This window comes from Neofelis nebulosa, chromosome 2, assembly GCF_028018385.1.
Source record: "Neofelis nebulosa isolate mNeoNeb1 chromosome 2, mNeoNeb1.pri, whole genome shotgun sequence".
NCBI lineage: Eukaryota > Metazoa > Chordata > Mammalia > Carnivora > Felidae > Neofelis > Neofelis nebulosa.
Window position 1 is genome coordinate 136811064 of NC_080783.1, and position 19904 is coordinate 136830967.

The following is a 19904-nucleotide window of genomic DNA, read 5'->3' on the forward strand; positions in this document are numbered from 1 at the left end:
TCTTGCTTGACTCAGTGTGTTCAAGAACTAAAACCTGACCACCCATACCCCTTTTGTGTGCTGCAAAGGCCTTTCCCTTCAGGATCTGAAGAAGCGCTGTGAGCTAAAGCCCGGATGACTTCATTTAAACCTTGAAGAGCTCAAGCGTTTATCATCATAGTAGACCATGCAGGGTTGGATTACTCCCCGGACAAGCCACCGTCTGGATCAAAAAGGAAGCTTGGCAAGATACTGGGTTACACATGCCCTTACATAAGAGGTAACCAAATTGTGAATGACATCACCAAGAGCCTCCACACCTTAGCTTTCAAAGAACTCAGTGAGTGGTGCTCCACCAACTTCTTAGAATCCACTGGACACCAGGTTCTCTTCTGAGGCTATTTACTTTGGTACAGACTTTCACATTTATGTTTCCCCTTTCAGTTTATTTATTTATTTTTATTATTCATTTTGAAAGACAGAGAGAGAGAGAGAGAGAGAGAGAGAGAGAGAGAGAGAAAGAGAGAGAAAGAGAGAGTGAGCACAAGCAGGGGAGGGGCAGAGAGAAGGAGAAAGAGAATCCCAAGCAGGGTCCACACCATCAGTGTAGAGCCCAATGCAGGGCTCTAACTCACAAACTGTAAGACCATGCCCTGAGCCGAGATCAAGAGTTGGTCACTTAACTAACTGTGCCACCTAGGTGCCCTTATGTTTCCCTTTTCATTTCAGGCATTCCATTTGATTGATTGATTGATTGATTAATTGATTTTGACTGACTTAGAGAGCAGGCAGGGAAGGGGCAGAGGGAGAAAGAATCTCAAGTAGGCTCCACTCCTAGCACAGAGCCTGATAAGGGGGCTCAATGTGAGGACTGTGAGATCATGACCTGAGCCAAAATCAAGAGTTGGACACTTAAGTGACTGAGCCACCCACGTGCCGCTCAGGCATTCCCTTTTAAAAGATATCTGATGGGGATGATAGTATTTTATTATCTAAAATTAAAAATAAATAAATAAATAATACCTGATTAAAAAAAGATATCTGATGTTTAGGACTTTAAAACAACTGAACTTTTTCATGACCTCTCTACAAATGGTTCATGTAATTTTACAGAAACAATATCAAAAAGAGACCTTAAGAGATTATTTCTTGGACCCTACTTGGCTCCACTTAGGAATTTATTCACCCCTCTGAGTTGTTGAGCAAAAAATGATATTCATTCACCTTGAACAAAAGATATGTTGAACTCCACCTGAGCCTTGTGCCCTTGGAGAACAGAGTTAAGATACTCCCCCAACCACCACACAGCAATCTCTTGTGTTCCAGGAAAAGGCTTATGGCAAAGACATAACCTTTTCTGTATGACTTAGATAAGACTCACTGTCCACTCTTTCTCATGACCCCTATAAGACTTGAGGATAACTCTACTATTTATCTGTGACAAAGCCAAATATATACCTTTCACTTTTCTCATGAACCTGAGGACAAGGCCAAATAGACCCTCCTACTTCTTGTTCTTTGTTTCATGATCGATTAGCTGAAATTAGATTCTCTTCCCCCTGAAGCCAGCTGTGCTGGTGCATTTTAGGTGTCAGCTCCGCTGGGCTAAAGGATGCTCATATAGCTGGTAAAACATTATTGCTCTGTCTGTGAGGGTGTTTCCAGAAAAGATTAGCATTTGAATTGGTGAACTGAGTAAAGTGGTGGGTGGGCTGGGAATCACCCAATCCTTTGAGGGCAGAATAGAACAAAAAGGAGAAGGAAGGATGAATTAACTCTCTGCTTGAGTTGAGACATCCATCTCCTGTTCACAGCTCCTGATCCTCAGGCTTTTGGACTCAGATCAACTTTACATCATCAGCCCCTTGGTTCTAAGGTCTTTGGACTCAGTCTGAATTATATCACCAGTTTCCCTGGTTCTCCAGCTTGCAGATTGCAGACTTTGGTCTTCTTGGCCTTCATAACTGTGTGAGCCAATTCCTTTAATGAATCTCTTCGTGTGTGTGTGTATGTCTGTGTGTCTGTGGACACACACACACACACAGACACACACAGATACACACACACACCACACACACACACACACACACACACACACACACACACACACAATTGGTTTTGTTTTTCTGTAGAGTCCTGACTAATACACTAGCTATCCACAGGGAAATAAAATATCCTGTTCAGCTAACTGAGTGAGACTTTCCCTGCTTGCAAAACAAGTTTAACTGTAAATCACTCCATCTACAACTTGTTTACTCCTCTTTATGAAACTTTAAGTCAAAACCACCTGCTGAAATACTCTGATCTTTGGATCTGAATGCTCTCTCTTTTGCAATAGCTTGAATAAAATCCATGTTCTTCCCTGTCCAGTTTTTGTCTTTGACAATAGCAAGAGGAATTTTGTAGATTATTTAGGATCTCTATAATCAGTGGACTTAAAGACAGGGAGACCATACTTGGTGGGTCTAACCTAAACAGGGGAGACCTTGAAAAGCACTGCATTTTTTCTAGCTAGCCACAGGAGGGGAGATTAGAGAGACACACTCTATATGACCTGCAAAAAAGTAGGCATCCATGTCATTAATTGCCTATGGGTATGATATGGCCTGAAACTGCAGGAGGCCTTTAGTTGCTGACAGTATCCCCAGCTGATACACAGCCAGGCAGTGGGGTCTTCAGTCCTTCAACTATAAGGAACTGAATTGTGCCAACAAAGTGATAGCCCTGGAGAAGTTCCTCAAGCCTCAGATGAGAATTGCAGTCTCACCAACACCCTGATATCACCCTGGAGGCTGACCAGAGATCCCAACCACATCATGTTGGACTTCTGATCTACAGAACTGTGAGTGAATAAATGAATGTTGTTTCAAGCTGCTACACAGCAATAGAGAATGAACACAACCCCATACAAACCGTTCTGCATCTTCACTGATCTGTACCTTTTTTCCTTTCTTGGTGCTTGACACCTCTGTGCTATGATCCCTCTGCTTTCTGCACCCTCATTGACAGATGTCTTACTCTATTGATTGCTCATATTGTCACTCTTCCTCTGGTTCATTCCCCTCAACATATAAGCATGCTTAAATCTTTCCTATTAAAAAGAACACCTTCGGGGCACCTGGGTGGCTTAGTCGGTTGAGCGTCAGACTTTGGCTCAGGTCATGATCTCACGATTCCTGAGTTCGGCCCCTCATCTGGCTCTGTGCTGACAGCTCAGATCCTGGAGCCTGCTTCCGATTCTGTGCCCCTCTCTCTGCCCCTCCCCCACACGTGCTCTGTCTCTCTCTGCCTCTCAAAAATAAAGAAAACTAATTAAAAAATTAAAAAAAAAACCCTTCATTTGACCTTATCCTATACTGATCTCTTCTTCCTTTAGCTGTCAACTGATTTGAAAGAATAGTAATCTACACTTGATGTTTCTACTTATTTCTTATTTACTACTGATCTGTTATAGTGGGGCTTTTAAACAAACATACTATCAGAATTGGTCTCAGCAAGGTCACCAGTGGCCTCAGTTTTGTTAAATGCAGTATATGACTGTCACATTTGATCTCTTTGTTGTGAGAAATAAGCCCACTGACCCACTCAAAGGAGGGATGTGGAGACTGGGAGCACAGTGAAGTGAAGCTTTAATCAATGTTCTTGCAAGAGCGGGTGTCTGATGGACCGGCACACTCCGGGCAGTCACAGCAGGCAATTTATCTCCTAGCATGTAAGTCCCTCCCCTGTTCTTCATTGGCTGAGTACTACAGAGGTTACAGCCTTACCAGACATTGCTTATGCCCATGTAATTAAAAAAATAGTCTTATTAGAACAAATGTATATTCCCTGAGGTGTCCCAGAGACTTTCAGTCCCTCCTTCCTCTGTTCTTTGGCACAAGCTCATTGCAAAGCCTGCTAAAATAAGCCCGTGAAACCAAGAGGGGAAGAAGAACCAGAAAGTGAAGTATCTAAGGGTTTGGGATTCCATTGTGTGTGTGTGTGTGGTGGGGGGGGGGGGGTTGTACATATTTCCAATAGCTTGTAAACTGATTATTAGAGAGCACAGCTTTTATTTGGTATTTCCAAAAATGAATCATCGCCCTTACTTGTCCCATCTTTTTTGTTGTTGTTGTTGGGGGTGGGGCTGAGTTTCAAGAAGGGGCTCTGGAAGCTGTCTGCTGAGTCAGCTCCAGGTTCAGAGCACAGCCTTGCTGGAGGTCACTCAGTGAGACTGGCAGCTGGAAACACACTTGTGGACCTCATGCTGCTTAGTCAGCATTGATCCAGCTTAAATCCAAGCCAGTTCTGGTCTGGAGTGTCCACTGATCTTTCTCCTCTACACCTCTCATTCTTCTGCCCAGACCCCCTGCTCTCAGAGACCCCAGGCAGCTCAGTGTGGGCATACAGGGGGAACAGAGGTGGGATGGATGGAAGAGATTATTAGTCTCAACGTGCACTATCCAGAGTTTGAGTCCCACATGGGATGAGCTTGAGCCCCGCTTTGGGTGAGCCCTGCTTCTCTCTCTCTCTCCTTTTCTCTCTCCCACCTCTGCCCCTCTGGTATCCCCCCCTCTGCCCCTCACTCACTTGCACCACCCCCCTCAAAAGTAAATAAAAAAATAAACAAAACAAACAAACAAACCTGCCCTATCCAATATGACAGCCACTAATCATCTGCAGCTATCTGAATTAACATTAAATCAAATTAGAAACCCACTTTCCTCAGTTACCCTAGCCACATGTAGCTAGTGGCTCTCATATTGGACAGCACAGTCTAAGGCGTTTCTATCCTTGCTGAAGACTCTGCAGCCCAGCGCTGCACCCCACTTCCTGATAAAAGTGGGGCCTGAAGGCTGACAGGGGCACCTTCTGTGCACTGCCCCACTGCATCCAGCAACAAGTCAACTTAAAGGAGGCATCCATGGGTGAGCCCCCAGGGGCCAGGCTAGCTCTACAGTCTACTGCATGAGGCACAAACTTCCATCTCCTCAGAGAGGTCAGGCTGAATTTCCATTTTTTCCAGATCTTCATGGTCCTGCTTATTCTTGGGTTGGGATAAGCTGCAGACACTTCTTTTCCTTCTCTGATAAGTGTTACTTTATCGATACTCTCCTGCTTTCCATAACACCACTCTCTTGTCTTTTCCCTCATTTCTCTGATGATTCCTTTGCTTCTTCTTAGTCTCCTTTATGGGAATCCTCTTCCTCTACCCACTGCACGCATTAACAGTGATAGCTCTGATTTTTAGGGTTTTGCACTCCCTTGCTACTGCACCTCACACACACATTTGTGCCCGCACACAGCCCACACTCCCACACCTCCCGCACACACATACACTCTCCCTCGATTGAACTGGGATTCAGTTCTCACGAACAAGTTGCTGCAATGGCTGGTAAGTGATCTCCTTCTGTTATTGCTCATGTTCTCAATTGTACATATGCCTCCCAGTAGTGGCTGTCCCTGCTCTACAAACATCACACCCCCTTCCAATGCTGCTTCCACCCTTCAGCAGATAGAAACAGAACTCAGGAGCTCCAGACCCTCCACCTGTTTATTTTTAATTTTTAATTTCTTTATTTCTTTATTTCTTTTTAAAAGTAAGCTCTATGCCCAACATGGGGCTCAAACTCATGACCTTGAGTTCAAGAGTCTCAAGCTCTATACTGAGCTACCATGTGTCCCTCCACCTCCTATTTAAATTGGGCAGTTACCATGAGCAAAGTGAGCAAACTGAGGTCTGCAGTGAGGAATGCAATGCCTCTCCTCCCCCCCCCACCTTGTTTTATCTGCAGTTAGAGGGAGTGTCTAGTTAGTGTTGCTTGTTGCCTGATGCTTCACTACATTTAGGAAAAATCATTTCTTTTTTTTAATATAATTTTTTTAACGTTTATTTATTATTGAGAGACAGAGAGACACAGAACATGAGCAGGGGAGGGACACAGAGAGGGGGAGACACAGAATCCAAGGCAGGCTCCCGGTTCTGAGCTGTCAGCACAGAGCCCAATGCGGGGCTTGAACTCATAAACCGCGAGATCATGACCTGAGCTGAAGTTGGACGCTTAACCGACTGAGCCACCCTGGCATCCCTAGGAAAAATCATTTCTTGCAGCCTTGTCTCTCTCTAGGACTCAGACTTAAATACCAGGGAGAAAAATGGAAATAGGGTCCATGGATAACCACTGAAATGTTCTTGAAATGCTGCTCCCCTCTAATGGCAAAGTTCTTCTCAATTCTTTACTGAGTCAAGTTCATTAAACTAGTTCTTCATCCTTTAGGAAGAATCTGTTCCCATGAGGCTCCTAAGACCGTGAAGGCAGGTCTCTCCATCATCACATCAGATAAGCCCTGATACTTCTGAACCTCCTCTAAGGGGCGACTAGGGCAAAGTTTCTCAAATGATCCCAGTGACGGACCAATCCTTTCCCTCCCAAATCATCTTGGATTGATACTTTTGGTAAAATACAATAAAAAAGAACTGCCAGAAAAATGTGATAAAAATCAGTCCGATCACGCAATGCCAGACTGCTATAAAATTTCCTAAGTGCTTGTACTCAGTTTCTATACTTCTCTATTTGTAGACCTGTAGTACCCTGTTTGTTTCCCTACACTGGTTTGTGGAGCATTCTGAGTAGCCCTGATCTGTGGAGAGAAGGGAGACCAAGGTGCAAATGTTGTCTGCCATCTTTTTTCAGGATTTATTTTTTTCTTCCAGCTTCTGGTGAACTGGGAAGGTGATGACCATCTTTATTTCATTTGAACTCCCTGCTCTCTATTTGTGGGTGCCAAACCTTTTACTTTCTGAATTATTTTTTGATCATAAACGTTCCTCTAAGTCTCCTCTCTCTTTGGTTGATTGCTCCTTAGTAATGTTGACATCTTCACTGGAGAGTGTGAGAGGTATTTTGCAGGGAGTTAAAATGCATTGTCAGCATTTTTTGTAGCAACTCTTGCTAGAGGTTAGGGTTAAACACAAGTTTGAATGTGATTTGTGAATTTCATTTTACTTCAGAAAAATATTACTGTATTCTTGATCTGAAGGATCATCCTTCAGAGCAAGACTTAGCTGACACAGAACGGAAATAGTCCTCTAAGCAGGTGATAAATGCACAGCGGGTGGGCACTGGACTCACTTACATCAGCCTTTTCATCTACACTCCAATGGTTCTCTTTCTTTTTCCAATTTTCTTCAACTCCTTTTTTTTTTTTTTTAATGTTTATTTATTTTTGAAGGAGAGAAAGACAGAGTGTGTGCGGGGCAGGGGCAGAGAGAGAGGAGGGAGACAGAATCCGAAGCAGGCTCCAAGCTCTGAACTGTCAGCACAGAGTCCAACACAGGGCTGGAACTCAAGACCTGAGCTGAAGTTGGACGCTTAACTGACTGAGCCTCCCAGGCGCCCCTCTCCAACTCTTTATTGGGTAGATGGTCTTAATCTCTAGAGCTCTTTTCCAGGCTCCGGATTTTGAATCATGACGTGAGATTCCCAATTCAGAAAAATTGAGGAGGAGGGAATTATCCGTATAAACGAAGCCATATTCACAATTGTTTTCTTTTACATATAAATCTCTGGGTCATGAACATGCAAGCAATGTTAGACCTGAAGTTTTTTCACTTTTGTTATTCGAAAACACCAATTTTGACTAGAAAGGACACTCAAGAGCAATTTGTGATCATTTTTGAGGAGAAAACAAACAAACAAAACCCCTTCAACACCTCTGGGATCTTTCTCTTTTCTCCCAATACCAAACAGAAATGGATAGATGCCTAATTCTTCCTTTACAACTTGTTTGAAGAGGTTTAAAATGCCAGTTTTAAGAATGCTACCAGTAAAGAAAGGACCAAGGTTATGGACCTCTCCTCTTAGTAATAAGCTGTCATATGTTAGGTATGGTCATGTCTCATATTTTAAAAAAATTTCTCTAGATACTTGTGCCCTGAAAGTCTCTGAGTTGAGTAGGAGAGGCTCTCATCCAAAATTGACTGAGAACAAAACAGGACAGGATTGAGTTACTTTGTTTACTAAAGGGAAAAGATTAAACTTTACAGAGTCATATAAAATGCTGAGACATTTTATAGAGTCTACAGAAAACAGAGCTTGCCTTTCAACCTCTCCAACTTCAAATACTTTGCAATGAGGAAATGTCTCCCATGTTTCTTTACTCAGTATCCTACCCACCCCTAACCGTAGGAAATAATTTGAAGGCAGTGGGAATTTTGTCATCCTGACCCAAACTGGCTACATAGAAATACCTTACCTCTTAATACTGTAGTAGACATTGTTATCCAAAGAGACTTCATGTAAAGGTGTTTTTTTCCCCTCCCATATAATTACTAAAGTGAAATTAAAATCTCTTTGCTGGTTGCAAAAAAAAAAAAACAAAAAAAAAAACAAAAAAAAACCAAACCCTCTTCAATTTTCTCTTGAATTAAAACTTCTCTTGGATTATTATTGTTAAAATTATAGTATTTAACTTTGGGTTTGGGGCCTTGGTTTCATTTTTCCCTCCAGCTTTATTCTGATATAATTGACATGTAACATTGTGTAAGCTTAAAGTGGACAATGTGATATTTGCTGTAAATATATATTAAGAAATGGTTACTGAAATAAAGGATTTCTTTTCAATAAGGATGCATGAATGAGCTTGCTGATAAAGAGACATAGGTAGGGCACCTGGGTGGCTCAGTCAATTAAGCAGTCGACTTCAGATCAGATCATGATCTCCTGGTTTCTGAGTTCAAGCCCCATGTCCAGCTCGTGCTGACAGCTCGGATTCAAATTCTGTTTCAGATTCTCTGTCTCCCTCTCTCTCTCTGCCCCTTCCTGCTTGCACTCTGTCTCTCTCTCTCAAAAATAAATAAATGTTAAAAAATTAAAAAAACAAACCAAAACTATGTTGTTTAAAAAGAGATGATAGCAATTGGAGAAATTACACTTTCTTGAATGGAAATGTGAAGAATTTGTAAATTCACATTTTCAACGTGAAGAGACAGCTATTGTCATAATTGGCACTCTTACTGAGCGATTTGTTAAAAAGTCATCGCATTTCTTTTAGAATCAGTTAACTCCTTTCCAAGGGTAATGTCACCAACCCCAATAGGGAAGTTTGGGAGAATTTGGAAAGGTTTATGTAAAGACTGACAAGGCAGAGCAGAATAATTATGCTCACTATTGATCCAAAAGGAAAGCGAAGTTTCATTTATGACAGGAAAGATGTCCATAGCTTACAATTTATATCAAACTTACTATATAGTTAGATATATTATGAAATTGAAAGAAAGCATACATATCCTGATTTCACTTGGCAAAGGTCCGACGTTGGTAGGGTAAAAGAGTTGGTTCCTCCAGCCTTAGGACAGTGCAGTTCTTGGTGAGTCGGGTGGTGAGCTGAGCACACACTGCCCTCTGGTGGCGCTCGCGCGAGTTTGCCCAGCCTCCAGAGTCGCCCTCAGTAGAGACCCGCGCATCTCTGCCTGTACAACACTCCTGGATCTTCAGGGGGCTTGTAGAATGGCTCTGCAAAGGCCTTCTTTTCAAAATTAAACATACATTTAAGAATATGGCAAAAATAAGAGAGAAATCTTAATTGTACCTAAGTTTTCTAAGATGGCTTTTTGTGACATTTGAGAAATGACTAGTGCTTTAAAAAAAATTTTTTTTTACGTTTATTTATTTTTCAGAGACAGAGAGAGACAGAGCACAAGTGGGGGAGGGGCAGAGAGAGAATGAGACACAGAATCCGAAGCAGGCCCTAGGCTCTGAGCTGTCAGCACAGAACCTGACCTGGGGCTCAAACCCACAAACTGTGAGATCATGACCTGAGCCGAATTCTGGTGGTTACTTTACCTCGTCTGAGCCATGCAGGCACCCCGAGAAATGACTAGTGCTTTTTAACTGAGGAGTTCTGTTTAAAATATAAAAAAATTACCATGTTCCATAGAAGTCAAATACTACTTTAAATAAATGCTCATATTGTTTTGATGTGAATTCTAACTTTATTGAATTCCATGACCTCTCCACCATAGGGTCGATTTTATACCTTTGTCCAAATGACATAGAACCCTCTGTTGTCACAAGAGGGCAAATGGCAGCATTCATCAGGGAAGTTGCCCAGAGGCATCCAGCTCTTTTCTTATATGGTAGAATTATGGGGAAAAATATCTCTGAACTAGGCAATGTTACATCTGTGTAACATTGGATAAAGCACTTAGGTCCTAATTTTTTTAGAGAAATGTATAAAAAGGGGTGTTGTGTGTGTGTGTGTGTGTGCGCGCGCGCATGACAGAGAGAGAGAGAAAGAGAGAGAATTGATTACAGATGAAAAGACTTAGGATATGCTAGAAGCCTATATAAAACTCAAGCTAATTATGTAAATATAATTAGGACAAACAGGTTTACGGATCAAACTGAGTAATAATTCTATAAGCATAAATTTAGCATAAATAAAAACCAAGACTACTTCACACAGTAGATGGTCTCAAAAACCTTAAGTGGTAAAGCACAAAATCTAAGTTCAGTTACAATTGAAGGAATACAAGGGCTCTGTAAAGGTTTTTATGGCAGAGGTGGGGAGACTTTTTATTGATCTCTAACCTACAGAAAGAAAAGTGCATAAATTTTAAGTGTGCAGCAAGAATTGTTAAGTGTGTAGCTCAAGTACAACTGTGACCCTTGTACAACAAAGGGGTTAGGATGCCAATCCCTTGTGCAGTCAAAAAGCTGCATATGACTTTTTGACTCCCCCAAATATATATTTTTTAATTTTTAAATGTTTAGTTTTGAGAGAGAGAGAGAGAGGGAGAGAGAATGTGAGCAGGGGAGGGGCAGGGGGGCGGGCAGGGCAGAGAATCTGAAGCGGGTTGTTTGCTGACAGCAGAGAGCCTGAGTGGGGCTTAAACCCACAAACCATGAGAACATGACCTGAGCTGAAGTTGGACACTCAACCAGCTGAGTCACCCAGGGCCCCCATGATTCCCCAAAATCTTAACTACTAATAGCCTCCTGTTGATGGGAAGCCTTACTGATAACATAAATAGTTAACACATATTTTGTATGTTATATATGTTATCTACAGTATTCTTACAATAAAGTAAGCTAGAGGAAAGAAAATGTTATTAAGAAATAATAAGAGAGCGGCTCCTGGGTGGCTCAGTCAGTTAAGTGTCTGACTTTGGCTCAGGTCATAATCTTAGGGCTCCTGAGTTCAAGCCCTGCAGTGGGCTCTGCACTGACAGTGTGGAGCTTGTTTGGGATTCTCTCTCTCTCTCTGCCTCTCTCTTTGCTCCTCCCCTGCATGCACTCTCTTTCTCTCTCAAAAATATATAAACTTTAGAAAAAAAAAGAGAAATACGTTTAAAGTACTATACTTAAAAAAAATCCATGTATAAGTGGACTTGTGTCTTTAAAATTTAATGTGTTAAATACATTTTAAAAATTTAAATATAAAATTATTAATTATAAAATTTGTTCTTATTTCAACCAAGCCATAAAATTTGCAATGAATTTAGACAATATGAATTTTGACTTCTTGTTTTCCCAAGATCAAGCTTTGGAAAAGTCAAGAGAAAAAATAATTTGGAGAAACCACTGATTAAAATAAGTGAATAGATTATTGTACACCTCTGCTCATATCTAGGAGACAACGAGCTCACTTTATACCTGAGAAATGATAGAATGTACTTTGTCCAGTAGTTGCTAGCCTTGGTTCCTGATGACCATGGAACCAGTGTATTAGCTTTGGATTGCACACCTCTGCACCTCGATCTCATGTAGGGCACTGTCATTTGGGTTCTGTCACATGCCATCAATCTCTTTTTTTTTTTTTTTTTTTTGAGAGAGCATGAGCATGAATGGGAGAGGGGTAGAGGGAAAGGGAGACAGAGAATCTTATGCAGTTTCCATGCCCAGCATGGAGGCTGACTCGGGGCTCAATCCCATGACCCTGAGCTGAAATCAAGAGTCAGATGTTTAACCCACTGAGCCACCCCAATGCCCCACATGCTGTCATACTTAATCCTGATATACCATGGGTTGCCTTCATGAATCTTTACTTCTCTATAGGGTAGGTATTACTATTATTCTTTTTTTTTTTATTTTTTTATTTTTTAATTTTTTTTACTATTATTCTATTTTAAAGAATAAAATAATTAAAAAAAATATATAATATGTATATTATATATATTTATTTTATTTATGTATTTAATTTTATATTTATTTTTTATTTTATTTATGTATTTATTTTATATTTATTTATTTTTGACAGAGGGTTCGCTGGGAGGTGCACAGAGAAAGGGAGAGAGAGAATCCCAAGCAGGCTCCACAACATCAGCACAGAGCCCAATGTGGGGCTCAAGCTCACGAACCGTGAAATCATGACGTGAGCAGAAACCAAGAGTCGGATGCCACCCAAGCACCAAGTATTACCATCATACTTTGTTTACAGTTGAAGAAACAAAGGCTCAGAGAGGCAAGTAATCAGCTTTGGAAAGAGCAAAGTGTCATTGCACCAAGACTGGAAAGAGATTGGGCCAGATTGTAGAGGATCCCAAATGTCCTCTGAGCAGTGATGGGTTATAATCAGTGTTCAAGAGAGATTTTCCTCATAGTTCTATGAGAGTCAAAGTAAGTTGTGACCAACAAAGAAATTATTATATTAGTCTGAGCATAAGACAAGAGTGCAAACAGAAAGAGGGGAATAGATGAGAATCTAGTCAGGTAAACGTGAGACTTTTGTGAACTATCGAAGGTGATGTGGAGTTAAGATGAGTCATTTTTGGAGCACTTTTATGTTACAATAAAAGGTGTCTAATAAGACTTGTGCTTAGTTTTGCACTTTCAAAAATCATTAATTACCATAAATGTTAACATTGAACATCTGCAGAGTTAAGTGCCATATTTGTTGGTAAACTTCCATAGATATAGCCTGCTTCCTTTAGTATTCTTCATGCCTGAGAGTGAATTCTAACTTCTTACCAAAATTTTCATGTAGCAACTTTGACAGTTGGCCATCTCTTAACCATTCTTATCCTTATTGTCTGACTTTTTTCTGCCTTACCTTGATAGGACACTTACATTTGCAAATGTATCCAAGTTGTGTAATGTAACCAATGCTTGGCACTTGGGGTCTGAATATTTAGCCAGAAATAGATCAGTTACCTTATTAAGGCAGATGACTGCAGATACAGCATTTTGATCGGGTGATAAGGGATTATGTCCAGACCTAAATAGAGCAAGATCTAATGCTTTCTATAATCAGGTGGCAACTGATAATAGCCATGCTTGACCTATGGATGGATGATGGCAAGAACTGTGAAACCTTCAATTTTGAGGATCTTTGGGAGTTGTAGTAGGAAGACTAAGGGTGGAGTCTTGGTTCAGTAATTTATGTGTTGTGTGACTTAGGATATGACTCTTTTTTTTTTTTAATGTTTATTTATTTGAGAGAGAGTGAGCAAGTGGCAGAAGGGCAGAGGGAAAGTGACAGAGAGAATCTCAAGCAGGCTCTGCGCTGCGGGGTCAATCTCATGAACAGTGAGATCACGAACTGAGCCAAAACCAAAGGTCAGATGCTTAACCAACTGAATCACCCAGGCGCCCCAAGTCTGAATTTGTTATTCCAACTAATTGGCTGTTAAGTTGAACCCAAATGGATTATGTACATAATAGCAACAAAAAACATAAAAATCAGTAAGAATTTCAGCAAGCTAAAAATTTTTTTTGGATGTTGTTAGATGAGATTAAATACTGTCAATGCCAGTTCTAATCACATTAACTTACAGTGTGAGTATACGTTTAGTAAAAATAGTAAGAGAATACTTTTCAGATATGTAGAAATACTTAAGAAGAACAAAGGAGGGTACATAAAACAGGATTCTAAGAAAGGAGAGTAGGGGATTGGCAAGAAAGAACTCTAAAAATATTAAAACAAAATATTATAATAGTTAAATGAGTGAACGGCACAAATAATTCCAATAGTATATCCCAGAAATTAAATAACTGAAAAAAGGAATCACTACCAGTCATATTCAATTCATGAGTGTGGAATATAACAATTTGGAAAAAACCCAAGTAATGTCTCACCTCATTCCTGGACACTGCTATAAAACACTAAATATTAAATCAGAAGAAAAAGCTTATTAAATTATTAAATGAAGTTGATTAAAATTTGAAGACATTGAAGAGTTCACAAAGATAAACATGAAAAGACTTGATTAAAGAAAAATCAAATGCTTTTTGTAAGTTAAACAAAATACTTTTAACCAAAAAAAAAAAAAAAAACCCAAGGAAAACATTAAGAAAAAACTGTAGCCAAAATGATAAAGTATCAGTATTCCTTAATAGTTCAAGGCTAATACAAATGGAAAAAGAAACAAACTAAAGAATGTGCTTCAGTTTATTATTTTGGCACATTGATCAGTTTGACAAATTCATTCATAAAAACTGTTTGATAGAAGTTTGGATTTCTATATAATTTTTTATCTGAAGATAAAGAGATATATCTGCAGGAAAAATGAAGTAATTAAGGCAAAGACTAAATGGATCAACTTTGGTCACTAGATGTTATTCTTTTTTAAAAAAATTTTAATGTTTATTTATTTTTGAGAGAGACAGAGACAGCGCATGAGCAGGGCTGAAACAGAGAGAGGGAGACACAGAATCCGAAGCAGGCTCCAGGCTCTGAGCTGTCAGCACAGAGCCTGATGTGGGCTCAAACTCTTACGACCTGAGCCAAAGTCAAGACGCTTAACTGACTGAGCCACCCCAGGCACCCCACTAGGTGTTATTCTTATATTATAATTAAAAGTGAAACAATCTTTCTGGCCACTACAGGAAGCACATATCTACATTATATCAATCCTAGCCTACAGTATTTGCCTTTTAGCAAGTTGATGAAAGGCAAATAAAAAGTTCATGGTAGAGTAAAAGGTTTCAAGAAGTACCAGGAAAGTGTATAGTTGCTAACCAACCTAATTATGTATCAAGAGTATGTTTTGGGGCCCCTGGGTGGCTCAGTCGGTTAAGCGCCTGACTTCAGCTCAGGTCATGATCTCACAGTTTGTGAGTTTGAGCCCCACATCACACTCTGTGCTGACAGCTCAGAGCCTGGAGCCTGCTTCAGAGTCTGTGTCTCCCTCTCCCTCTGCCCCCTCCCCTGTGTATGCTCTGTCTCTTAGAATTAAGTAAAACAAAATTTTAAAATAAGTATGCTTTGCTCCTAATTTCAACTTGGCTAATTAAATACATTGCCAAACAGCCTAAAATTCTTCTTTTTCTTTCTGCCCTCATACATCCTGCAAAAAATAAACACCCAAAAATAAATACCCAAAATAAGCAAGCCCTGAATAAATGGTAGTGGCATCAAAAGATCAGTTAACTGGTAAATAATGGAATGAAAGTAAAATATAGTCCTTTAGAAAATATTTTTATTTTCTTGGCACACAGACATAAAAATGACATTTCTTACTAGATGTAGCAGTTGAAGACATATCAGAAATGGATTACAATTCACATAGGTTTTATTGTCCACAGATACGATGACAGGTCTAATGTTTCCTCAACTATCCTTGAAACATTAAATTATCGCAGCATACTGGTTCTACTGGCAAACTTACGTCTCACGTTAAAGAGTAAGATTGATCTGGATTAGTGAGGAACCAAGGCATAGAACCATTACCGAAACATAATATAATGGTACATCATCCAACATCATTCAGGAATGAAGCATTCTATTTAGATGTTCTTTAGTGAAATGACATTTATGCCTCTAAAGTCTAAAACCATTATTTTAACTACCTTTGATGAAATAATGTCTAACATGCCTTCTTAAACTTTAAAAAAGATCATGCACATTATCACAATGTTCTTTCCCTAATATTCCTTATTGGAATATCAACCACTTAATTTTCTAGTACAACATGATATCCTTAAAAATTACTGAGGTGGGGAATTGCCTTACAACCCAGTATGGTTATGTTTTAGAAGTTCTCAACTTGTTTATCTATCTATCAATCTATCTACCTACCTACCTACCTACCTACCTACCTACCCATCCATCCATCCATCCATTCATCCTATTTAATTGTCAACTGTTACTTCTTGCTTTTATTAAATACATTGGTTTTCGGTTATTTTTCTTACTATCTTTAATATAGAAGTTAAAGTAGAGCAACATAACTGCATCAACCTTTGATAACTAATGGTTTTCTCTCTCAAGGAATGTCATTCCTTTTAACTGCAAAGCTTAGAGAAAGTTATATATTGAGCAATGAAGAAGGAAGGGAAACTTGGAAACGAATGTATTTATAGACAGTGATCAGATTAATATCACAACTCTCCTTAAATTTCTAGGATTTAATCTGCTTTAGGTTGGGAAACCAAAAAAGCAAGCTAGTTAAAACTATTTCTTTTTCTTTTAATTTTTAATGTTTATTTATTTTTGAGAGAGATAGAGTGTGAGCAGGGGAGGGGCAGAGAGAGTGGGAGACACAGAATCCCAAGCAGGCTCCAGGCTCTGAGCTGTCAGCATGGAGTCGGACATGGAGCTTGAACTCCACAATGCGAGATCATGACCTGAGCTGAAGTTGGATGTTCAACCAACTGAGCCACCCAGGCGCCCCTAGTTAAAACTATTTCTAAAGTACAGTCCATTTTGAAGAAGACTGTGCAGTATACATTAAGTTACATGAGCTTTTAAGCATGGGTATTTGATATCTTCTGTATTCATAGATTTTTACTACCTAAAAGTTTTAGTTTACTTTCTTATTTTTATTTCTTAATCATACTTAAGATGGTTGGGTACGTTATCTTTAACCGAGAAAAGTATTACTGTACCATTATTTTATTAGCTATAAATATACCACTGAATAATATTAAATAGCGATGAAAGGATTTTTGCAACTATTTTCTTTCAACTAAAAGTATAACGATCTGATTTAAGTGTTTTCTTGAGACAAAAATAGTAAACAATAAAAAAAATCCATCTAGAGAATAAGTATTATTCAAAAATATTAACTCATATGAATGTTAAAAACCTTTTTTCCTTTTATGACTTTTTGGATTTAAGGTCATGAAAAACTTTTCAAATGATTCTATTGAATTCAAGAGAACTACTAAATTCATATCTATATTTTTATTATACCAAGATTTTTCTCAGTGCTAAACTTGTCAATGTAGGTTTTAGTTAATAGGAAACTAGTATCTGCTATGATCTATCAATACACTTTTGCACACAAACTAAAAATAATTGTTAAGTTTTAGAAAATTAATATAGCATGTTTTTCTTTAAAGTTCTCATAAATATGCCCAACAATGTGCATTTTGAGAATGTGAACCATCTCATAGTAGGAAACTCGTACTCAAGATTAATTTTACAAAACTATTTTTAGGAAATAAATTCTTAAATGCTTGTGTTTTTTCATATATCCTATGCATCATTAACATAAGCAAATTATGGCATTCATTATATTAAAAACATATTAGTATTCTAGTGAAAAAAAAAGCACACAGTGAACATCTGTGTTCTGAACATCCTTTCTGAACATAACAGTGTAGGTAGACAATTCCATGAGTCAATATTCAGTTAATATTTATCAAATGCAGTGTAGAAGGTGCTAGGAATAATATAGTAAAAGGTGAGAACATTAGTTAACCACAGCATAATCAATATGTATTATTACTGAAGAAAATATATACCACAATTTGAAGATACTTTTCCATTTCTTTCATTATTACATTCTAATACTTCATTTTCACTTATGTACAAGTGGAAGATTACATGACTTTTCTGTTTCAAACTCTGGATTTCAAACTCTTATTTATTTCTAGGCAATTAAGGAATACTTCATGAATTCAAAAGAACATCCCATTGGTAATGATAGTTTTTCTTCCTGATTCAAATCAAAAGCTACCTCTCTGTACATTAAAAACAAAACAAAAGAAAAGAAAAAGACAAATCACTGTTTTTAAAGTCTTACCTAATTGGGCATCATTATTATATAAATTAGATTTTTAAAATAACTTCAGCCTGTGCATATAAACCCTTTATATTATATTTGACCTTGCATTCCATAATACAAGTAATTGCATACTTCATACATATCCATGAATCAGCTATAAGTCATAAAGCGTTTCGAGAATAGTAGCAATTGACCAGGCTTGTGTTTCACAGCTGAAAGGACAGTATTGGCCATTCTCATTGGTCAGTTCAGGAAGTCCTTTCCAAGGGGATCTTAAAGAAAGAAAAGACATTTTATGAGATACAATCTAACACATCTTGTCTGGATTAACAAAATAGGCAATAACTTGGTGGTTTTCCTTGCTAGTACAGAAAAACAATCATATATAGTCATTTGCTACAAAATAAAACAGGATATCCTCAAGATCTATGTATAAAGAATTTAGATTAAAATTATTCTTTGATATTCAGTGTTTGGGATTTAAGACCTTCAAACACAAAGGATTCCTTTTATGTATTAAAAACAGGGGATGCCTGGGTGGCTCAGTTGGTTGAGTGCCTGACTTCGGCTCAGGTCATGATCTCATGGTTGGTGAGTTTGAGCCCCATATGGGGCTCATTGCTGTCAGTGCAGAGCCTGCTTCAGATCCTCTGTACCCCCCCCCCCCCCAGCCCCTTTCCCACTCTCTCTCTCTCAAAAACAAACATTAAAAAAAGAAAACAGAAGAAACTATCATTCTAAGCATAATCAGAGTGACAAATATCCTCTCAGGTCTAATTTTAGTACTTTCAAATTAAGTTTATGAAATTCAAATTGTAATTATGTAGATTTTGACAAAATTATAAAACTAATATAGAATAATGAAGAAACGCTGAGAGCTATGACTAGGAAAATAGTGCCAATTAAAAACAAATCTGGTGGCACCTGGGTGGCTCAGTCGGTTGAGCATCCAATTCTTGAGTTTGGCTCAGGTCACGATGCCAGAGTTGTGGGATCGAGCCCTGCATCTGGCTTGCACTGAGCAAGGAGCCTGCTTAAGACTGATTCTCTCTCTCCCTCTGCCCCTCTCCCCTGCTTGCATTCTCTCTCTCTCTCTCAAAAAAAAAAAAAACAAAAAACAAAAACAAAAACAAACCAATATGAATTTCTATACTAATCTCTCATTCTACTGAGTAATACAGTTAGTATTTATTATGTTCTAATACTAAGTGACTTATGTACATTATTTCATTTAATGCTCACAGCAACCCTGAAAGGCAAGAACCATAATCATCCGTATTCACAGAGCAGGTAAGAGGTTTAGAGAGGTTAACTAATTATCAGGTCTTATTATCAGAACACAGTATTGTTTCCATATCAAATTTCTTCTTCTTTTTTCTTTTTTAAACTTTATTTATTTATTTAAGTAATCTCTACACCCAACATGGGGCTTGAACTTACAACCTTGAGATCAAGAGCTGCATGGTCTTGGAACTGAGCCAGCCAGGTGTCCCTCAAATTTATTCTCTTTTAAAAAAATGTTTATTTATTTATTGATCGAGAGAGAGAGTGAGAGAAGCAGAGAGGAAAGAGAAAATCCCAAGCAGGCTGCAGCTGTTAGCTCAGAGCCCAACGACGGGGCTTGATCTCATGAACTGTGAGATCATGAACTGAGCAGAAATCAAGGCTCAGATGCTCAACTAACTAAGCCACCCAGGTGTCCCTTAGTTTTATTCTTAATTTTAGTGTAATCTCTTAAACATGAAACATAAAGTTAAAAAATTCAGAATTCTGTATTGTTTCATTTTTAAAGTTGGGTTATGGGAATGTGTTTGTTTCACCATTATAACATTGTAACTCATGGCTGTGTGAAGAGTGTATGTTACATTATACTCTTCTGTAGGCATTAAATTTTTCGTAAGTATGGAAACATAATTCCCTTAAGTAAATATGGAGACAGTTTGGATAATAACTAATAATAATAACACCAGCTATGTACCATATTTAAAAAGCC

The 19904-nt window shown here is 38.6% G+C and overlaps 1 protein-coding gene across 2 annotated transcripts in view; it reads right to left on the reverse strand.

Moving 5' to 3' along the window:
- Window positions 1-15362: 15362 nt before the first annotated feature.
- AGL (amylo-alpha-1, 6-glucosidase, 4-alpha-glucanotransferase) overlaps window positions 15363-19904 on the reverse strand; it is an 84616-nt gene continuing 80074 nt past the window's right edge. For both annotated transcript variants that reach the window (XM_058716445.1, XM_058716446.1), the window contains exon 34: window positions 15363-18183. In XM_058716445.1, the coding sequence (XP_058572428.1) occupies window positions 18066-18183 (118 nt within the window). In that variant the 3' untranslated portion in view covers window positions 15363-18065. The remainder of the gene's footprint in view (window positions 18184-19904) is intronic.